The sequence below is a fragment of the Ursus maritimus genome, unplaced genomic scaffold (genome assembly GCF_017311325.1).
Source record: "Ursus maritimus isolate PB19 unplaced genomic scaffold, ASM1731132v1 scaffold_25, whole genome shotgun sequence".
NCBI classification, from domain to species: domain Eukaryota; kingdom Metazoa; phylum Chordata; class Mammalia; order Carnivora; family Ursidae; genus Ursus; species Ursus maritimus.
The window spans coordinates 1120043-1140089 of record NW_024425008.1 but is presented as its reverse complement, the minus strand read 5'-3'; the positions used below and the strand labels follow the sequence as shown (position 1 = coordinate 1140089).

The following is a 20047-nucleotide window of genomic DNA, read 5'->3' as shown; positions in this document are numbered from 1 at the left end:
CCCCCCCCCCCCCACTTGCCCCCACTCCTCATCCTGCGCTCAGACGATGTTCTCAGCCTCCCTTCTGCCCCCGGTCTGCTGTGTGATTCTCAGGCAGCAGGGGCACGAGGGTCTTCTCGCAGGGAGTTTTGAGGTTACGAATACGTGGGCTCAGGCAGGAATCAGGCTCATGTTGCCTGTGGTCCGAGAAACCAAGCGCCCTGGCTCAGGGCTCCCTGAGCCCCCAGTTGCTTGGGTTCCTCCTGGGCAGCCTGTGGGCTCCGCTCTCCAGACCCCCCCAGCCCCTCCCCCGCCCCGCCTGGGCGCACGCCAGCCCCACGGGCCACCACACTATTAAGGATCCGCCACGCGTCGTAGATTACTTTTATTTCCCGCCATGACACCTCACTAGGAGGAAAGCCGTCCCCGGGGTCTCTTAAAAGATAACTTGTATTAAAGATGAGTGGGGTTAAGCAAAACGCTGGCGGGAGTGGCAGGCTGGCTGAGGGCCGGGCTGTCCCGTGTGGGCAGGCCCTTCTGTGGGCGTCCTTTGGAGGTGGGGCTCTGGGAGGAGGGGGGCGGGCCCCGCAGGGTGCGGAAGGGGGGTGCAGGCGGGCTCAGGTCACATCCCAGCACACCCCCTTCTCATGGGGGGCCCCCACCTGCCTGATGGGGGTGACTGAGGCCAGGCCATCTGGGCAGTGGGTGTGGAGTGCGTACGTGGACCTAGTGTCACCGATGACCTCTCTGTCAGTCACCTGGTGTCACCTGTGCTGGAGGTGTGGGGGGGCCCCGCGGTGGAGGGTGGCGGCTCTGATCCCGGGCCGACTCTCTCTTGGTGCTGTGGGAAAATGTGCCGGATGGCTGCGGGAGCCTCTGTGGGGAGAGCCTGGCAGGAGGGTCAGTGGGAACCCAGGCTGGGGGGCATGGTGGGCCCGCAGAGTGCGTGCGTTGGCACATGTGTGTAGGAGGGTGCCCTGAGAGTCTGGGACAGTGGCTCTCACCTGTGTGCCAGAAGCCTCTCCAGGGTGGGTGAAGACCCCGGGGTCAGGGGCAGACTGTAGGCTCCCTGGGGGTGCTGCGGGGCCGGTGGGGCCACATCCCGCAGGGCGCCAGCACCAGGCTGAGGCTGCTGGTGACCGGGTAGGGACGGTGGAGCTTTGCTGGAGGTGCCTCCCTGGCTGAGTGGCCTGGGGGCTGAGGCAGCAGGGGCAGCATTTCTGGTAGGATCAGAGGCCCCGGGCAGGGCGCGGGGGGCGGGGAGGCGGGCGTGGAGGGGAGGGCGGTGCGGCGGTGTCTGGGGGCCACGGTGACCATGGGAACGCCGGGCTTTACTGCGCTGCCTGTCTGCTGGCACTGCCCTGGGTACCTTGAACGCTTCAGCGCCTCGGGGCTGCACACAAGGGCCTGTGCTGGTCGTGTGAGCCCATGCGAGCGACAGGGAGACTGAGTCACCATGCCCGGGTCACCCAGCCTATGAGTGGCTGAGCCCAGCAGGCTCCAGCCCGCCCCCCGCCCCCCAGCAGCTGCAGGGCTGGGGACCCAGGGCAGATGGAGCTTGGTGGGCAGAAGGCGCACTCAGTGCAGGGTGAGGGGAGGGGTGTCTGTCGCCTGGCCTGGCAGGGACGGGACATGGCAGCCCCAGCCCTGGGGCCCCTACTGGGCTGTGGGGCCAACTGGGGCAGGGCAGGAGACCAGGACAGCACCGAATGCCCCACCTGCCCCCTCTCCTCCCCTCCTCAGGGCTGCCCAGAAGCTCAGCCTGGCCTCTAAGCGCAAGAAACCTCATCCGCCTCCGGCCCCTGCTGCCCGCAGTGCCTCCCCCTACCCCACGGACTTCAGCGGGGTCCTGCAGCTGTGGCCACCCCCTACACCCCCCTGCCTGCTCAGGGCCGCCTCCAAGGTTAAGGACAACCCCGGCAGTGTCGGAAAGGTAGGCCCACCCCTGATGTGGAGGGGACCCCGGGGACCGGTGGGTGGGATGAAGCCAGGGGTGTCTGACGAGGTGCTGGGAGGGGGTGCAGGAGATGGAGGGATCCTGCGTCCTTCTCCCAGGTTGGACAAGGTGGGGTGCAGACAGGGAGACTGATGCCCGGGCCCATCTTGGCAGCTCAGGGTGGTAACAGGAGCCTCAGAGACTGTGGTGGGGCTTCAGGAAATGGGTGGGGGTCCCAGGGGCACGTGCTGGTCTCAGTGGGGTGGGACAGCCAGGGCTTTCTGGGACGAGGGGTTGGGGTCTGACCCCCAGGGACCCCCATACCTTGTGTCTGTTGGCATGCTGCCCTGAGGTAGGACTTCAGGGCAGGGATGGGACCCCTCCAGGCCAATGTGTGATCAGCTGGTTCCAGTGGGGAAACTGAGGCCTAGAGGGGGGAAGGGCCTTGCCTTGAACAGGCTGACTGGCCCTTGGCTCTGACCCCTGGCTCCCGTGGCCTTCTGCCGAGAATGGGTTTCTGTCCGGGCCCCGTCTGCTTTGCTCATAACTGCACCCTGGCCTTACCCAGGGTCCTGCGTGTGTGGGATCTGTGTGAGCACGTTAGCGAGGTGGGCTCTTTGTGCCCACCGAGGCTGGGGACACTGAGGCACAGTCACACAGTTCTGGGGGTGAGGATTGGACTGAGTTTGTGCCCTGAGCATTTTGCTGACTTTCTGCCTGTGCTGCTCCCGCTGGCCACTCCCAGGTACCTCCCTGAGGGTTTCTGGGATTGGGGTGGACCCCCCACACCCTGGCACCCTCCAGCCAGTGGGCCCAGGCACTGGGCCCAGCCTCTCCAGAGCCCAGAGCTCCCCCCGCAGAGGTGGTTGGCTGGGTTCCGGGCTCTCCCGGGCTCAGCCTGCCTCACCCCGCCTGGGACATGCCTCAAGGGTCTTGGGCTCCTGGTGACGGGGTCTGCAGAGGGTACCCTACCCCAGGCCTGAGCCACGGCCCCCAGTCTCATGGTGACTCTGCCAGGCTGCTCCGTCTGGAAGCCTCCCCTCACCCTGTCACCCCCATGCCCTCACAAGACCGAGAGCTGGCAGCGCTGGCCAAGCCTCATTGCGTCGGTGTCCCTGGGAGCTTGCTAGAGCAGGAATCTCAGCCCTGCCCGCCTGTGGCTGTGGAAGTGCCAGGGCCGTGGCCGGCACGCTCAATGGGACAGGGCAGAGTGGCTGCGGGGGAGGGGGCTCCCACTGCTCTGGGCCTGGCTCTGACCTTGGCCTGCTCACTTGGCCTGTCTGTACCGGCTGGGCTTCTCTGTCTGAAAGCAGGGGCGGGTGAGGGTGGGCTGTGCCGTGTTCCTGGGGCACCGGCAAGCCTCCACCACCTCCCCCGGGCGCCTGGTGTCCACCCACGTACTGGGGCTGGGGGCTCCTCCCTGGTCTCCGCGGTAGACTAGACTCCTCCCCTCCCCCGCCTTAGTCCCTCAGCACAGGGAGCCCTTGGCCACCAGTCCACTCACTGCCCCCCCCCGTGCCCCCTCCCTGGTTCCCTGGATGTTATTTGCACGAATGTCACAGTCAGAAATACCTCCTGAAAGGCGTTTCATGTTGTCACAGAAAAGAAGTCAGACCACACTCGGTTCCTGACGTTAATGTGCTGCTCAAGGTAGTTCGTCATCTCGCGGTGTTAAAACAGACATCCTTTCTGTGGGTGCTGAACAGCACCCCTCCCCCTCGCCGCCTGGGCCACCTCTTAGGAGTCTAAGCCCTTTTTTATGCAAAACGTGTTTTTTCCCTACCTGGCAGCTATTCAGCAAGGCTTTGTAATATCTGAACATTTGGGGGAGAGACTCAGCGCCCTTGTCTGGTGCAAAGACCCTGTCATTTCTTGGCTGGAATGACAGGATCCTTGCAGACAATGGCCTGTGCGTTCAGCGAGGACCCGGCGATGGCCTGCCTGGGCCGCCCCGTCCCCTCCCCGCAGGCTGGTGGTCCCTGCGTGGGGATTCACGTGGCTGACTCCATACCCCTGGGGCATTTCCTGCCTGCAAGAGCCGGCCTCAGCCCCCCCACGAATCCCCTCCAATCCGCACAACATTCGGCTCCTGAAGTGGCCGGGAGTTCACGCTGAAAAAAAATTGCCAGAAATTACCGGGAAGTGCACGTTTTCGTCTGCTTGGCAGCAGCATTTGGAAATGAAATAGTTTTGTTCGTGTCATCGGGGAATAAAAGAATCGATTCTCGCCTGACGGAGCCCAGGTTCGGGGAGTGCAGCAGAAAAGTGTTTCTTTATGCTTCTCCCCTGAGAACGTACCCTCCTTCCTGGAGCGATTTTGCATGTCAATTTGCCACGTGAAGATGGGCCTCGTGCGAACTACCCACAGTAAACCAATTTTGCCGGCGTTATGTATCTGTCACTTACAATTAAATCCGTGAAAAATATTGGCTCTGAAATGAGTCTGGTAATTTGATTTATGCTGTAGTGGAGAAATCGAAGATTTCATTGGGGAGCGGAAGGTGGTGTCCTTCAGCAGAAAGCACAGTCTGGTGCCCCCCCAGGAGGCCCCCCGGGGCCACGCCAGAGACGCAGTTTGGGCTGTTTCTTCTCCATGCGGGTTTTGGGGTGTCTGCAGTGCAGTTTGCTCTGGGCTCTTGGGTCTAGGTCCCGGCCCCCCTCCCCGCTGAGCCTCGGTTCCCTCGAGGGTGGGGTTGCTGGTCTTCTGTGGAGCCCAGCATCAGCACGGGGGTGGGGGGAGGAGGATGGGGGGCACACTTCTGTGTCTGTTTTTGTGTTTTAGGGTCACACGGGAGCAGAGGCTGCTTGGCCCACTGCCAGGGCCCCCAAGCTAAGACCCACCTGTGCCCCCCTGGCCAGGCCTCAGTGTCTCCAGCACCTCTGGGTGAAGTTGAGCTTTCCCTCAGGGAGGATTACTTACCATGTCCTCTTCCGTCCCAGTGTGTCCTTCTGCTGGTCCGGAACCCTGCCAGTACCTGGGGTTTGAGTTTGGCTTCCCAGGTGGCTATGGGGTCAGAGCCCTGGTCCTGCAGCTTCTCCCCTAGGCTGTCCCCCTTTTGTGCCTTTGTTGCTCTGGCCCCAGTGCAGGCCGACACAGGCAGACGTGCTCAGGGCTCCTGACTGGCCTGGGGAGCTGGCAGGAGGGACTCCTTGGAAGAGGCAGAGGCTGGACTGACCTGGGGGCTGGAGCTGCCCTCTGGCAGCTGGGAGGGAATCCTCGCCACGCCCGCCCCAACCTGCATCCCCAGCGACCTTCCTGGGACCTGCACTTGCAGCTTCCTGAGCCAGGCCGGCTGAGGTCGGGAGACGGGAGTGCAGGGAAGGCTGGGCTTTGAGGCAGCCCATACTGCAGGGGAGCCCTCCGAGAAGGGGTCCTGTTGGCAGGGTGTGAGGGCTGCGCCTTCCTTCCGGGGGTGGGGGGCTGTGTCTGCGGCCGGTTCTGCTTGCCCCTCTGTCTTCCCTTCTCCGTCTGCCCTCGGTTTGGGATTTGGGATTTGAGGAGACCCACTCTTAGGCTGTATGACCTGGTGACACAGTCGACCTGTCCGTATGTTTCCTCCCTCCTTAAGCCGAAGTGGACCTGGGAGGAGGGCAGCTGGGACGGCCGTGCCACCCAGGGAAGCTGGCAGAGCCGTGCTGGGGGCGGGGGGGTTGATTCTGGTCCCAAAGTCTCTGTGCCTCCAGCCTGGGCTCGCTTAGCTTCCGGCTCTGCCTTGGAGTCAGTGGAGGGTATGGAGGAACCCCAAATCAAGGGCAGGTGGGATGCCCTTGGGTGCCCTCCCCATTTCTGTCCCTCTGTTCGCCGGCGTACCTGGAGACTGTTGCCCCTCTCTGGCCTTTTCCCGCTTCTGTGCCCCACCATCTGTCCCCACCCTGTGTTCCCGCACCCGCTCTTGTAAGCTCCCCCCTCCTCCCATACCCCCTTGCTCTCCGTCCTGGCCCCTACTCCTTCTCTGCTGACTGTCCCGTGCCAGTCTAGCATCCCCTCTCCATGAGCCTTGCTTTCTGCCTGCCTGGCTGATCTCATATGGGATCCGCTCCGGCCGGAGTGGGGTGCAGGCATCCACATTCCTGCGGTGGGGATCCCCGTGCCGAGGCCTGGCCCGCTGTCTCAACTCGCGCGAGTTCCCCCTGCCTTGTAATTAGCGGCCGCTGGGCGGGCGGCTGCTCAGATGCCCGCTCCCGCCCTCCTCCCCCAGGTGAAGGTCATGCTGAGGATCTGGCCGGCGCAGGGGGTGCAGCCCTCGGCCGAGTCCACGTCCTTCCTGAAGGTGGACCCACGCAAGAAGCAGGTGACCCTGTACGACCCGGCCGCCGGGCCCCCAGGCAGCTCAGGCCCCCGACGAGCCTCTGCCGCGGCTCCCAAGATGTTTGCCTTCGATGCGGTCTTCCCCCAGGACTCGGAGCAGGTGAGGGTGGTGGGCACCCCAGGGGCTGGGGCCAGGCCTGTGCTTGCTGCTGGTGCCCAGTGAGGAAAATGAGGAGGCAAGGGCCAGGCGCAGTGGCCCAGGCCCGGCCTGTGGTGCGTTACCCTCCTCCTTGGCCCAGCCCTGGGGGTCTCCTACCCCCCTCCCGGCCTAGTTGCCAGGCTGCTTCCCAGGGAGGTGCTGGGTTTTCAGGGGCTGCGTGGAAGCTTCGTGAGCAGGGTTTGCTGTTTGCTGGGTGTGTGTGAGCGTCTGGGGTGCGGTGTGGTCTGTGTCCCGGGCTGCCTCCGCGAGGGCAGGGTGAGCTGTGCGCCCGGCTGCCTCACACTGTGTGTCTTGTGCGCGCGGAGAGCTCCGTGTCCCAGGGCCTGTGTGCCAGCCTGGCCACCTTGTGTACTGCCAGCCTGCATGTGATGGGGACAGACCGGCGTGGTAGGAAGCTGGGTGTCAGCCCCTTGACCCTGGCACCTGCCTGGTGCTCTGTGCCGCTCTCCCAGGCTGAGGTCTGCTCGGGGACAGTGGCTGATGTGCTCCAGTCGGTGGTCAGTGGGGCTGACGGCTGCATTTTTTCCTTCGGCCACACGAGCCTTGGTAAGCATCCCCCATCAGCCCTTCTTCTGCAGCCTGGGCCTCATTTTGCCGGCGGGAAGGGGGATATGGGTTATCCCATACGGGCAATGGGTGGGCCCAGGGCTGGGGAGGGGGGCATGTGGAGAGGAAGCACCTGCAGTCCTGGAAGACAGGGGCATTGGACCGGAGGAGGCCCCTTGGTTGCAGTGGTTGGCCCTGAGGGCCCCGGGCAGGACCTGGGAGGGCAGGACCCTGGAGGCCACCTGGCGAGGCTGGGCTCTGAGGGCGTGTCAGGCTGAGTGTGGGGCCCTGACACGCCCACATGCCCCCCAGGCAAGTCCTACACCATGATTGGGAAGGACAGCTCGCCCCAGAGCCTGGGCGTTGTGCCCTGCGCCATTTCCTGGCTCTTCAGGCTTATTGAGGAGCGCAAGGAGAGGACGGGCACCCGCTTCTCGGTGCGCGTGTCAGCCGCAGAGGTGTGCGGCCCTGACGAGAGCCCGCGGGACCTGCTGGCTGAGGTGGCTGCCGGCAGCCTCCAGGATGCCCAGTCCCCGGGCATGTACCTGAGGGAGGACCCGGCGTGTGGGGCGCAGGTAGGCCACCGGACCCGTGGCCACGGACCGGGGTGGGGGCAGGGCTGTGGGTCTTGGGGGGCGGCAAGGGTGGCCTCCGGGAGGCAGCCCTGGGCCACAGCTTGTGCTCCGCCCTCCCCTCTGCCCGTCCCCAGCTGCCAAACCAGAGCGAGCTTCGGGCGCCCACGGCAGAGAAGGCAGCCTTGTACCTGGACGCGGCACTGGCGGCCCGCAGCGCCCGCCGGCCTGGCTGCAGCTCGCACCTGCTCTTCACACTGCATGTCTACCAGTACCGCGTGGAGAAGTGCGGCCGGGGTGGAAGTAGGTGTCGGCTCACCCCCCCCCCGCCGTGGTGCCTGGCGCGGTCCGCTGGTTCCCGGTGCCCCGGGGCCGCACCACCACCTGCCTGCCCTGTGCTTTCAGTGTCCGGAGGCCGCAGCCGCCTGCATCTCATCGACCTGGGCGGCTGTGAGGGGGCACCCAGCCGTGGCGGGGAAGCCCCCGGGGGATCCTCCTGTCTGCCTCTGTTGGCCTTGGGCAGTGTCATCTTGGCCCTGGTCAGTGGAGCCAAGCATGTGCCCTACAGGTGAGTGGTGGGCTCCGTGGTGGGCAGTGGCAGGGGTGGCCCCTGGGGAGCCAGCCAAGGGCATGGCGGGCACATCCAGTGTGCCTGGACCCCTGAGCTCCGTGGGTCTCTGTCCTTCTCACCTGCTGGGCCTCGCTGCCCGAGGGCTCGTGGGGGTTCCTGGCCCCAAGGGCCGGATGCCAGAGCTGAACCTGGGCTCCAGGCATGACCCTGTCCTGGGGAGAGGACTGCCTCCCTCCCTCCCTCCCTCCCTCTCTCCCTGGAGCACCCTACGCCCAGCCTCCCACCAACATCCCCTCCCCAGGCCCTCAGCCTCTGAGCAACCCTCGCCCCCAGGGAGCACAGGCTCACCATGCTGCTGCGTGAGTCCCTGGCCACCCCCAGCTGCCGGACCACCATGATTGCCCACGTCTCGGATGCGCCCGCTCTCCACGCCGAAACACTCAGCACCGTGCAGCTGGCTGCCCGCATCCAGCGCCTGCGCAGGAAGAAGGTCAAGGTTGGTTCTGTCTCCTGCCCTTGGATCCTCAGGGTCTCGTGTCCTCAGAGCCCCTGCCTGGCATGCTGAGGGCCTGCTGCCCGTCCCTGGTGGACTCCCTGTGTGCCCCTGGACAAGGCAGGGCGCTGCGCCCCACATCACCGGGCGCCTCTGGCAGAGCTGGAGCTACTCCCAAGGGGGTTGTGGTTGCCAGCCTCTGTGCACCTGGTCAGGGTGCAGGCCTGTGGTCCCCATGGCTGGTGCCCCTCCTGAGCCGGGCGCCCTGCCGCCAACCAGCAGGGCACTTCCCGGGCAGCCCTCGGGGGGCAGGAGGGTGGAATTGGGGGTGCCCTGGGGTCAGACGAGCTGGGTCTGAATCCTGGCTTTGCAGTTACGTGCGGCATGGCTATGGGTGTGAGTTCTTGCCTCGCCGTGATTCGGCTTAACGCTGTTTCCTTGAAACTCCGGAGCGGGTCCGGGCATGCTGGGTGCCTGAGCCCTTTGGTGCCATTGCTGCCTTGGTGGCATGGTGGGGGGGCTGGATGCCGCCATCGTGTCCTTCCCTGGGCTGTGGCGTGTGTTGCTGGGACGTGGGGGATGAAGCGGTGGGTAAGGCGGCCGCTCACGCGGGCCTCCTCTGCCCCCAGTACGCGTCCAGCTCCTCGGGCGGGGACAGCTCCTGCGAGGAAGGCTGCGCCCGCCGCCCCCCACACCTGCGACCCTTCCACCCCCGCTCTGTGGCCCCGGACCCTGGCCGCCTGGCCCCCAGCTCGCCCGGAGACCCTGACTATTCCTCCAGCAGCGAGCAGTCCTGTGACACAGTCATCTATGTGGGGCCGGGCGGGGCCGCGCTGTCCGACTGCGAGCTCACCGACAACGAGGGCCCGCCTGACTTTGTGCCCATCATCCCCGCGCTCAGCCGCCGCCGGCCCTCCGAGGGTCCGAGGGACGCTGACCACTTCCGTTGCAGCACCTTCGCGGAGCTGCAGGAGCGGCTGGAGGGCATCGATGGCATCGAGAGCCCCTCAGGAGCCCTGGGTGTCACCAGCGGAGCCCAGGCCCCCTCGGCCTGCGGGGGCAGGAAGCTCTCCCCGCCCGAGGCCGCCGCCCCCAGGAAGGCTGTGGACTCCCCGCTGGCTGCCAGCACGCCTCGAAGCAGCCCCGCCCCGGACACCTACCGGGGTGCCCTGGAGCCCTCTAAGGCCGGTGCTGACCAGAGGGAGGGTGGCAGCACCCGGCCCGAGCTGCTCGTGCCAGACAAGGCTGCAGGGGGCGGAGGCAGGAGGCCACTGCCCAGCCCGGCCCCCCCGCCTCCCCGGCAGCTGGAAGCCGGCAGAGCGCCAGAGGACCCCGGGGGAGGGAGCGCCGATGGCGTGGTACGGACGCCCCCTGTGGGCATGAGTGGGCAGGCCGGCTGCCCCTGCCCCTCTGCACGAGGCCGTCGTCTGGAGCGGGGCCTGCTGACCACCACGGTGACCCTACAGCAGCCCGTGGAGCTGAACGGTGAGGATGAGCTGGTGTTCACGGTGGTGGAGGAGCTGTCCCTGGACGGGCTTGCCGGCTCCGGCCGCCCCGCCAGCCTGGCCAGCTTCGGCAGCAACTGCTCTCTGCAGGCCCTGGCCTCGGGGTCGAGGCCGGTGAGCATCATCAGCAGCATCAACGACGAGTTCGATGCGTACACTGCGCAGGCCCCTGGCGGGCCCTCAGAGGGAGCAGCCTGGGCTGGGGGCAGCCACGGCTCCTCCATCAGCTCCTGGCTCAGTGAGGTCAGCGTCTGCACGGACGACCACCACAGCCCCGCACCACAGCCTCCCTTCCGGGCCAGCCCAGACTCGCCGGCAGGGCCCGACCCCCTGGGCCCCCCGGTCCTGGGTGGCTCCCCAGACGAGGGCAGCTGTCGGTTCCCGGAGCACGGCAGACCGGACAGTCCTGGTCTGGCCCGGAGTCCTCGTCCTGGGGACGTGGCTGCAGCAGCCCCCGCCCGACCTGGCAGGGAGTCGCCAGCTGCGTCCCTGTGGGGGGCAGCCCCAGCACAGACTATCCACTCCAGCCTTCCCCGGAAACCGAGGACTTCCTCAGCGGCCAGTCGTGTAGGCTGCGCTCGCCTGGCCCCGAGCCCACCTGGACCCGGAGGCCTATTCGAGGACCCCTGGCTGCTCCGGGCTGATGAATGTGGCCCACTCCAGGTGGCCTCTGCCAGCAGGGCCCCCAGCCCAGCCCCAGTGCTGGCTTGTGCCCGGAGGGTGGTGGACGGCTGTGAGATGGCAGCCAGGGCGGCCCACAGGCCAGAGGCTGTGGCTCAGATCCCGCTGCTGCGGAGGGGGGCCACCACGCTGGGTGTGACCACGCCTGCCGCATCCTGCAGGGACGCCCTGGCCGATGCGGCGGCCTGCCTGGGTAACCCAAAGGCTGCTCCTGGCAGCAAGAAGAATATGGCTCCCAAGGGAGGCCTCTTCCCGAGGCCTGGTGGAGCGGCCCCCCCAGCCCCTCCAGTGCGCAAGTCCAGCCTGGAACACAAGAGCAGCCCGGCCCTGGCCGCTCCCCAGGCCGGGGGCCTGACCCGGGCTGGGGCTGCTGCCCTCCCCCGAGGGGAGGAGGAGACCAGGCCCAGTAGCCGGGCTGACCACTCCGTCCCCAGGGCCACATCCAGCCTGAAGGCCCGGACTGGCAAGGCAGAAGCAGCGTACCGTCCCGGCATCCATGGCTCTCTGGAGCGGTGTGAAGGCCTGGTGCACGGCAGTGGCAAGGCCAGGGAGGCTCCTGGGAGGCCAGCCCGGGCCGTGCCCAGGTTGGGTGTACCTTCCACCAGCCCCGTGCCTGGGCCCGCTCCTGCCTGTAGGGGCAGCCCCGCCAAAAGCGTGGGGGCTCCAAAGCCCCCAGCTGGCGGGGGCAAGGGCCGCAGCCTAACAGCTGGCGGGTCAAGGGCTCTGGGTGCTCCGGTGAAGCCACTGACCCCGGCGGTGGGCAGGACCCCTGGCGGCCCTGTGATGGCTCCCAGGGCGGCCCCGCGGGCCATGCCCGGCGTCGGGGCCAAGGCCAGCCGGGGCACCATCATGGGCACCAAGCAGGCGCTCCGGGCCGCCCACAGCCGCGTCAATGAGCTGGCAGCCAGCGGAGCCCCTGGCAGAGGCGGCCCCTCCTGGGGCTCAGCGGACTCGGACAGTGGCAGTGACAGCGGCGTGAACGTGGGGGAGGAGCGGCCGGCCGGCCCAGCGCTGCCCTCCCCCTACAGCAAGGTGACGGCCCCGCGGCGGCCCCAGCGCTGCAGCAGCGGCCACGGCAGCGACAACAGCAGCGTGCTGAGCGGCGAGCTCCCGCCCGCCATGGGCCGCACGGCCCTGTTCTACCACAGCGGTGGCAGCAGCGGCTACGAGAGCGTGCTGCGCGACAGCGAGGCCACCGGCAGCGCCTCCTCCGCCCCCGACTCCATGAGCGACAGCGGGGCCGCCTCCCCGGGCGCCCGCTCCCGCAGCCTCAGGTCCCCCAAGAAGAGGGCCACAGGTGGGTGAGGGCACGATCCCCGGTGCACCCTCTTCTGACCCCGCAGTCTCCCTGAGGCTGGGGCCGTCTGCATTGGAGCGGGATGGTGAGGGCCGGTGTGTGCGTGGGTCACCCCAATGGGGCGCAGGGCGTCAGGGGAGGCCTCGGGCTTGGGGCTCCCAGCCTGGTGCTCCCCTGGGCTCGGGCCCAGCTGCCTGGGAGCCCCCCAGCCAGTATGGGGGGGACCCAGTGGGCTGGGCCAGCTGCTTACTCTGGGTGTGGCAGAGCAAGTGGCCACCAGCTGGGGTGGGGGCAGGGAGGGATGTGCTGGGAGACGTGGGTGGGGCGCCTGGTGGCCTGGCTCTGGACTTGGTCCTGGAGGGCAGCCAGAGTAGGGAGTGCTGAGCGGGGCCTCAGTGTGACTAGGGTGTTGAAGGCTGTTTCTAGGGGAGCGCTGGCCAAGAGCTTGCTGCTGTATGGGGCTGCCGGAGCAGCCGTCCAGGCGGCAGGTGACTCCTAAGGGCTGCGGGCTTCTGGACGGGCCTCTGTGCTCTCCCTGCTCTCAGCCCCCGGCCAGGCGCCAGGGCCTGGGACTGGGCCCCAGTCTCTGCTCACCCCACGCCCCGGCTGTCTGCCCCAGGTCTACAGCGGAGACGGCTGATCCCGGCCCCCATGCCCGACGCTGCTGCCCTGGGCCGCAAGCCCAGCCTCCCTGGGCAGTGGGTGGACTTGCCTCCGCCCCTGGCTGGCTCCCTGAAGGAGCCCTTTGAGATCAAGGTGTATGAGATCGATGACGTGGAGCGCCTGCAGCGGCACCGCCCGCCCCCGAGGGAGGACCCGGCTGAGGTCAGGGCCGGCCGGTTCTGGGGGCCTTGGGGTGCTGGTGGGGAGAAATCCTGGGATGGCAGGGTGGGCCCCTGGGGGTGTGGCCCAGCAGCCAGCTGACCTTCCCTTCCCCTCTTGCCCTCAGCCCTCCCAGGATGCAGAGAAGGTAGGAGCCAGCCCTCCCCAGCCCTGAACCCATGGTGACCACCGATGCCCACCTTGGGCAGAGTGCGCAGTCGGAGGGGGTCCCGAGGTCACCACTGTTGTCCCGTGGAGTTGCACCCGATGGAGGGTGTCCCATAGCTGTGCCCCTTCGTCCCGGGCCCGGGGTCCAGGCAGACACTGGCAGGCTGCTCTGAGAGCGCCTGGTGGAGCCTCAGCTGTGGGGGGCCCGGGTCTGACCCCTGCCTGCTTTTGAGGCCCTACTGTACGTTTGCTCGGGCCTGGAGGCTGGAGGAAGTGGCCATGGCCGAGGCCTGGGATGCTGGGAGACCCTGGGAGTAGCTTGTCCTCCGTGCTGAGCACCCTTGCCCGCCCCTTGCCCGCCAGGGTCTGGTGTGCGCCAGTGCCAAGCTGCGGCTGGCCGAGCGCAGGCAGCAGCGGCTTCGGGAGGTGCAGGCCAAGCACGAGCACCTCTGCGGGGAGCTGGCGGAGACCCAGGGTCGGCTGATGGTGGAGCCTGGCCGCTGGCTGGAGCAGTGTGAGTCCCCCACCCTGCTGGCTGGAGCAGGGTGAGCCCCCACCCGCCTCTGCTGGGAGGCGCAGTGAGGGTCCGCATCTGGGGGAGACAAGGCTTGTAGGACCCTCATCTCTGCCCTCTGCCCTGGGTCTCCTTCCCTGCTCTGCACCCCCAACCCAGTCACTTCCCTCGAGAGCTCCAGTCGCCCTCCTCCACCTTGGCTCAGACAGGGACCCAGGCGCTGGGAGGGGAGAGAAGCATTCCCTCGGCCCCTGACCTGCTGCCTGCTGTCCCTCCCCAGTCGAGGTGGACCCGGAGCTGGAGCCTGAGTCGGCTGAGTACTTGGCGGCTCTGGAGCATGCCACGGCCGCCTTGGAGCAGTGCGTGAACTTGTGCAAGGCCCATGTCATGATGGTCACCTGCTTTGACATCAGCGTCGCCGCCCCCGCTGCGGTGCCGGGGCTGCAGGAGGTGGACGTCTGAGGCTGGGCACAAGGGCGCGGGGAGGGGACGTGGGATGGAGCGAGGACGTGGCGGGGGTTGGAGGGATGAGGGTGCAGAGGGTCCCGTGCAGGACCGGCGTGGGGGGCTCCGAGGCGAGGAGCGTGCGGGAGGGGCTGGCCAGGCGGAGTGGACGGAGGGAGTGAGTGAGTGTTCCGGAGACGAGACGGTCACCACCCAGACAGCAATGCAAGTGCCTTTAATCTTGAATCGGACTTCTCTCTTTTTGCGTTTGGTGCTAAGGACTCAAGACACCAGCAGACGGTGTGCTCGGGCTGTGGCCTCGGTGGCGGCAGGGGCTGTCCAGGTGCCAGGCCGGGGCCTCTTCCCAGCCAAGCAGTCTCATGTAGCAGGACCACTCTGGGCCCAGCCGGCCCGTGGGTCAGGATGCAGGATTATTTTTCCTTTATAGCTGTTTCCTCTTGGCAGAGCCGGGCCTGGTGGTCGCCAGACCCCCATCTGCCCGTTGTCCTCACTGCAGATCGCAAGGGGGGGTCCTCCGGGCAGGGATGGCCGACCTCCCTTCCCCCGGGACCTGCTCTGTCCTGAGGACATGGGGAGGGCAGCGCCCACCAGGCGCCTTCTTCTACGGCAGGAATTCTTACCAAAACCACAAGCAAAAAACAAAACAAACACACACACAAAATGGGGGGGTGGGTAAGAGTTTTGTAAAGGTTCTGTTAGGTTCATATTTTTATATCATTTTGCCTATAAATGCAGTATTTGCAGTGGGAATTTGGAGACAAATGATCTATGTTTTTATGGTTTTCTATGGAAGGTATCCCTCAGGCCGGGCTCTTTCTGGTGGGTGCCCTGGGCAGGGCGGGTGTCCTTGGGCGGCACTTCTTGCCAAATGCAGACCGGGGGTGAGCCTGCCGACATATGTGTGTTCCCGCCACAGTGGGCTGTTTTCTGACCCTTGTGCATTTTCTAGGGGCGTCCAGACCTTTGTACAAACGTGTAGATAACATCTTGCTACAGCTTTTATTTGTGAATAAAAGACACATCAGTTGTTAAAATGGCTCCTGAGCTCACTGGGCGCGCTGCCCTCGAGGGTCCTGGGGCGAGGGGGCCTCAGGGAGTTGGAGGGACACGTCTTCAGGACAGCGGGGGACCTGCCCTCTGCCCGCTGGTTCTGCAGGGCCCAGACTTGCAGGTGAGCGGGGCCAGAGCAGTGACGGACAGACGGCAGGACGTGCTTTATGCAGGGCTGGGATTCAAACCCCATTCCCTCTCTGACCCCCTTCCTGAGCTGCTCCGTCTGAGTCACCCAGCTTTTGGGGTCCCCAGGCCGAGGTGGGGATCCAGAGACCAGGGCCGGGCACCGGAAACAGCATTTTCTGGGGGCCTCCTGGGCCCTTCCCAGGGATTAGGTTAGCTGGGGAAATTGAGGCAGGTGCTGGAGTGGCCCCTGGGAGATCCTCATCTCCTCCTTCGGCCCCGCCTGCCTTTCTAGGAGACAGGTGACTAGACACACTGGACACATCAGGCCGGGACCCTGGGGCTGACAGGAGCCCCCACTGGGGCCTGTCCCCGCCGCTTCCTGCAGGCCTTGGGCGGCTCCACCCGCTGCTCAAACTGTGGTCTTGAGCCACCCTGGCTGCTGCCCCCACCCCATCTGGGTGCCCCCCAGACCCCGTGCAGGCAACATGGCCCCTCCCCGCCAGCGGGGCCCTTCCTAGTGAAGTCTGGGATGCCCTCCAGCATGGGGGCCGCTCCATCCTGCATATCACATTGTGTGGTCTCTGCCTGCACTCCTGGCCTCCATGGGACCTCGAGAGGTGGGGTGGGCTCTGAGTCATTGCCGCACCCCCACATCGGGCGCAGGGCTGGGCCTCAGTGCGGCCTCGGGGGATACTCACTGGAGGAAAGGATGAATGAATGAGCAAGTAAGTGAAGTTTCTCGTCAAGGGGGAGGTCCAGCTGGGGGCAGAGGCGGGTCCGAGACCCCTCGGCATCTGACAGTTGGCGAGGTGCCTCCTTAGACCCTCCTGCTGTCCTCTGCACCGAGCTCCCCCCCACCCCGCCTTGCTGCTCCCTGCTGCCCATGACATTGGGCCCCTGTCCCTGGGACCGGGGTCATAGGTCAGCCAGGGGCATCGGAGGCCCAGACCACCCCCAGGCTCTCCCTTTCTCTTCTGAGGCCAGGTTTGGTCCCGGCAGGAGCCCAGCCCTACACCACTGCCACCGAGCCTGCTTCTCTGAGGCTGAATCTGGGAGGCGCGGAGGGGTCGAGGCGGGTGCGGTGGTTCCGTGGGATGGGGAGATAGAGCGTTTCAGGACCTGATACCCGAGGAGAGGGGCTGAGAAATCCGTGAGCCTGGTCCAGCTGGCTGTGACCCGTGGTCTGACCTTGCTACGCGGAGGTGCTGGCCCGGCCTGGGGACCCCCAGCGTCCCGAGGGAACAGGGCAGTTCTGGGGTCTGGGGGGGTCACCCAGGAGGCTGGGGAAGGCCTGTCTGTGAGCCAAGGCCATGGTGCCTGGACCATCTTGCCAGAGCTGTCGTGGGAGATGGGTGGCCCTTGGGGATGCCGAGTGGGTCCCTTCCTCCTGCAGAGAACACCCGTTGCTCCTTTTCCCACCCCTCCATCCCTGGAGGAGCCCTTTCTGCCTTTGCCCTTCTCTGACTCCCCACCTCAGCCCTTGCCCTGGCTGGGGTCTCCAAAGTTGGCCCAGACTGGGGATGGCTGACCTTTGGGGCCAGCCGGTGGGGCCTGTTTCCCACAGTCCAGGGGAAGGTCTGGGAGGGCGGTGGCTGCGCTTCATGGTGGGAACCCCCTGTCCTGGGGGCAGCCTGGGAGCCAGGGGCCGCCTTTCATCTGGGACATCAAAGCCCTCAGCCCTGTCATTACAGGCTGGGAACCCAGCTGGGGAGTGCCCATTTTATGGATGGGAAAGCTGCTGCACCCTGGGACCCAGCTCTTTGACCGAAGCCGAGGCAGCCCCCTCGTCATGGCCCCTGTCAGGGGTCTGTAGGCTTCTGGAGCATTGGAGCCCCAACATGGGCGGGGCTGCCTCCAGTTCCCACTCTTGTGTTCTTTCTTCTTGGGGCGGGATGCAGAATTCTCAGGGTTGGGGAGAGGGGGTTTTTTGTGGGGCCAGGGTCAGCCAACTCTGGAGATGGGCGCGCTGGCCAGGGGAGGCCGAGGCGCCTGCCTGGGCCATCTGGGGACAAGGACAGGAGAGGCCCAGACAGCATCTCTCACGGCCTCCAAGGCCGGCCTGGCGCCTGGCCAGGCTGCTCCCCTGGGTGAGGTGCCCGCCTGACTCACTCTGCGAGTCCAGGCCTGCTCTGCCCGCCCTGCCCACCCCAGCCCTGGGCCCCGGGAGGCCACCTAGGAAGGCGGGGCCAGGTGGGGGTCAGGCAGGGCTGGATGACCGGGGCTGGGGGCTCGGGGACCAGGGGTGGCTGGGAGCAGGCCAGAGCCACGGTGGGGGGCAGGGGCTGGGGCAGGAGCTGTGTGCCTGGCCTGCAGCCCCCAGGCAGTGCCCGCCCCCCGTGCTAACCCCTGCCCTCCTCTAGCTGCACAGTGCTGTCTAGGGGTGCACGAGCTGTCTGGGGGTGCACCGTCCCAGGGAGCCTGAGCACCCCCCATGGGGCCTCCCTGCAGCCCTGGGTGGGGCAGGGCTTGTCTCAGGGCTGGAGACCCCCCTTGGCTCCACTCTGGGGACAGGAGCTGGGGGGATGGAGCAGCCCCCACCCCTCCCCAACAGGGTGCCCAAGGGTCCAAGGGGGCTGGGGCTTGGCCCTGGAGTCTGCTGCCGCAAACAGGAAGCGCGGAGGGTGACTTCTCCCTCCTGATAATGTGTTTACCGAGGCGGGATCCAGGCCCCATTTCCACACAGGAAGCCTGGGAGGCTGGGAGGGGGCTGGGAAGGAATTCCCTGGGCCAGCCAAGAACCTGGCTTCCTGTGGGCTAGGTCTGCAGTGTGTGTGTGTGTGTGTGTGTGTTGCGGGGGGTGCACCAAGAGCCCGAACAGGAGCCTCCCCACCCACCCACAACTCAGGCTGGGGGCATGGCCTCCCCCTCCCAAGTCCAGCGTGGCCTGGCACAGGGGGCAGGTGGGAGCGCAGGGGCATTTGAGGTCTTGGGGGAAGGGCCTTCTGGGAGGGGTGGGAGCAAAGGGTGAGGCCCAGCTGTGGGTCTACACCTGGAGCAGGTCCTATGGGCCCTCCCTCCCTGCCCACGGTCCCGCCCCAGGGTTACCAGGCTCCAGGCCCAGCTGTAGCCTGGGGCATCATGCCCTGACCTGGTCACCACATCCCAGATTAAAAACCACACATGCCCCTCAGGCTTCTAAACAAGTGTCCACTTCTTAGCCGCCTGGAAGCCTTTCAAGAATGTGCCCCTGCCTCCTTCCTCTCCCCCTCCTCCCCTTTCTTTCTTCTCCCCTTTCCTTCTCCCTTCCCATTCCTCCTCTCTTCCCTCCTCTCTCCTCCCCTCCCCTCCCCTCCCCCCTTCCCCTTCCCTCACCTCCTCCCTCCCCTCCCTCTTCTACTCTCTCCTCCCCTCCCCTCCCCTTCTCCTTTCCCATTCCCCCCTTCTCTTCCTTTCCCCTCTCCCCTCCTCTCCCTCTTCTCCCCCCTCTCTTCCCTTCCCTTCTCCCATCCTCTCCCTCCCCTCTCCCCTCCCTCATTTCTCCCCTCCCCTTCCCCTCCTCTGTCCTCCCAGATCTCTCCTTCTCTTCCACCTGGTGAAATGGGCCCGCAGAGACAAGTACAGAACTTCACATGCACCCACCACCCAGCCCCATCAAACCTTAGCCTTTTGCTTGTATGTGTTTTAGAATCACCTCTTTAAAATAAATGTTACCTTAGATTTACTGACGAATCCAGAGGGCGGCGTGGAGCTCCCTGCCCCCCCCCCCCCCATCTCCCTAATGCGAACACCTTGCGGACTGCGGTGTCTGGTCCAGGTCCCGGAACAGCACACTGCAGGGCACCTCCCCGGGGTATGTGGAACCCGCCACAAGAGGCTGGCTCTTCTCTCTTCATCCCCCCTCGATGCCTTCCCTGAGTGGGGATACTGATTTCAGACTTTGGCTTAAAATCCAGCACTAGTCACGTTGTTACGGAATCGCTCCAGCTCGGGCCACGGGGAACGCCTGCCGCTGGCCAGCGCCCTCTGTTCAGGGCCCTTGAGGATCACAGGGAAGACCCCGTGCCCTCCAGTGGGGTGTCATATGGAACGGGGGTCCTACAGCCCGGCCTGCGGTGCACAGGGCCCCTGCCTGGCTTGGTCTCTCTGCTGACTCCTCGCCGGGTTCCAACCACTGGCGTCTGAGCCCGTAGGCCCTGGCCGTCTGACCTGACGGCTGTGAGGCCCTGGCAGTGGGGGCTGTGGTCTTGGAGGGCGCAGGCGGAGGGGAGCACAGCCGGCCTGGGCTCTCCCCTGGGGCTCCCTGACAGTGCCCGGGAGGCAGGGAGGCAGCCCGGCAGCCCGGGGCTGTGAGCAGAAGCCCTTCTTCTCACCTCTGAGCAGCCTGGAGACCTGGGAGTCTGCAGAGGTGATGAGACCCTTGGGGGCTGCCTGGGGCTGGGTTGGGCCCTTCCATGGCCATGGCTGGGTGGCCAGGCTCCAGTGCCCCTGAAGAAGGGGTGTGTGGGAGGCGGCCCGCTGGCTGGTTGGTGCAGGGCTGTGTAGGTGCAGGGCTGTGGTCACAGTGCCCAGGGTAGTTGCCGGCCCAGGTGGGCCCTGGGGCTGGAGAACAGGCAGTGACGTCTTGGAGAACCCGCAGGGCGGCTCCAGGTGAGGTCACCCCATACCTGCCTTTGCGCTGTCATCACTTGGGAAATATGAGGTCAGCTGGGACATGCCACCCTCCCCAGGGCAGCCAGGCGCCCTACTTCAATCAGCTGGGCTGCTCTGCTCCCCCCCAATCCCTAGGCCGTTTGGGACACCATGGTCTAGCTTAATAAAATGGCTTCACCTGTCCCCTGAAGAAGACACATGTGCCCCACAGAGAGAAAGCTCCCAAGTTGGGGGCCTTTGAAGGGAGCCCCACACAGCAT

General features: G+C 66.1%; 1 protein-coding gene across 1 annotated transcript in view; it reads left to right on the top strand.

Moving 5' to 3' along the window:
* The window catches only part of KIF26A (kinesin family member 26A), a 42983-nt gene extending 28202 nt beyond the window's left edge, over positions 1-14781 (top strand). The window contains exons 5-15 of the mRNA XM_040641330.1: positions 1723-1912; positions 6115-6324; positions 6837-6930; positions 7243-7505; positions 7640-7805; positions 7908-8070; positions 8407-8569; positions 9196-12049; positions 12669-12874; positions 13403-13553; positions 13834-14781. Coding sequence (XP_040497264.1) covers positions 1723-1912; positions 6115-6324; positions 6837-6930; positions 7243-7505; positions 7640-7805; positions 7908-8070; positions 8407-8569; positions 9196-12049; positions 12669-12874; positions 13403-13553; positions 13834-14015 — 4642 coding nt within the window. The 3' untranslated portion in view covers positions 14016-14781. The remainder of the gene's footprint in view (positions 1-1722; positions 1913-6114; positions 6325-6836; positions 6931-7242; positions 7506-7639; positions 7806-7907; positions 8071-8406; positions 8570-9195; positions 12050-12668; positions 12875-13402; positions 13554-13833) is intronic.
* Positions 14782-20047: the final 5266 nt, after the last annotated feature.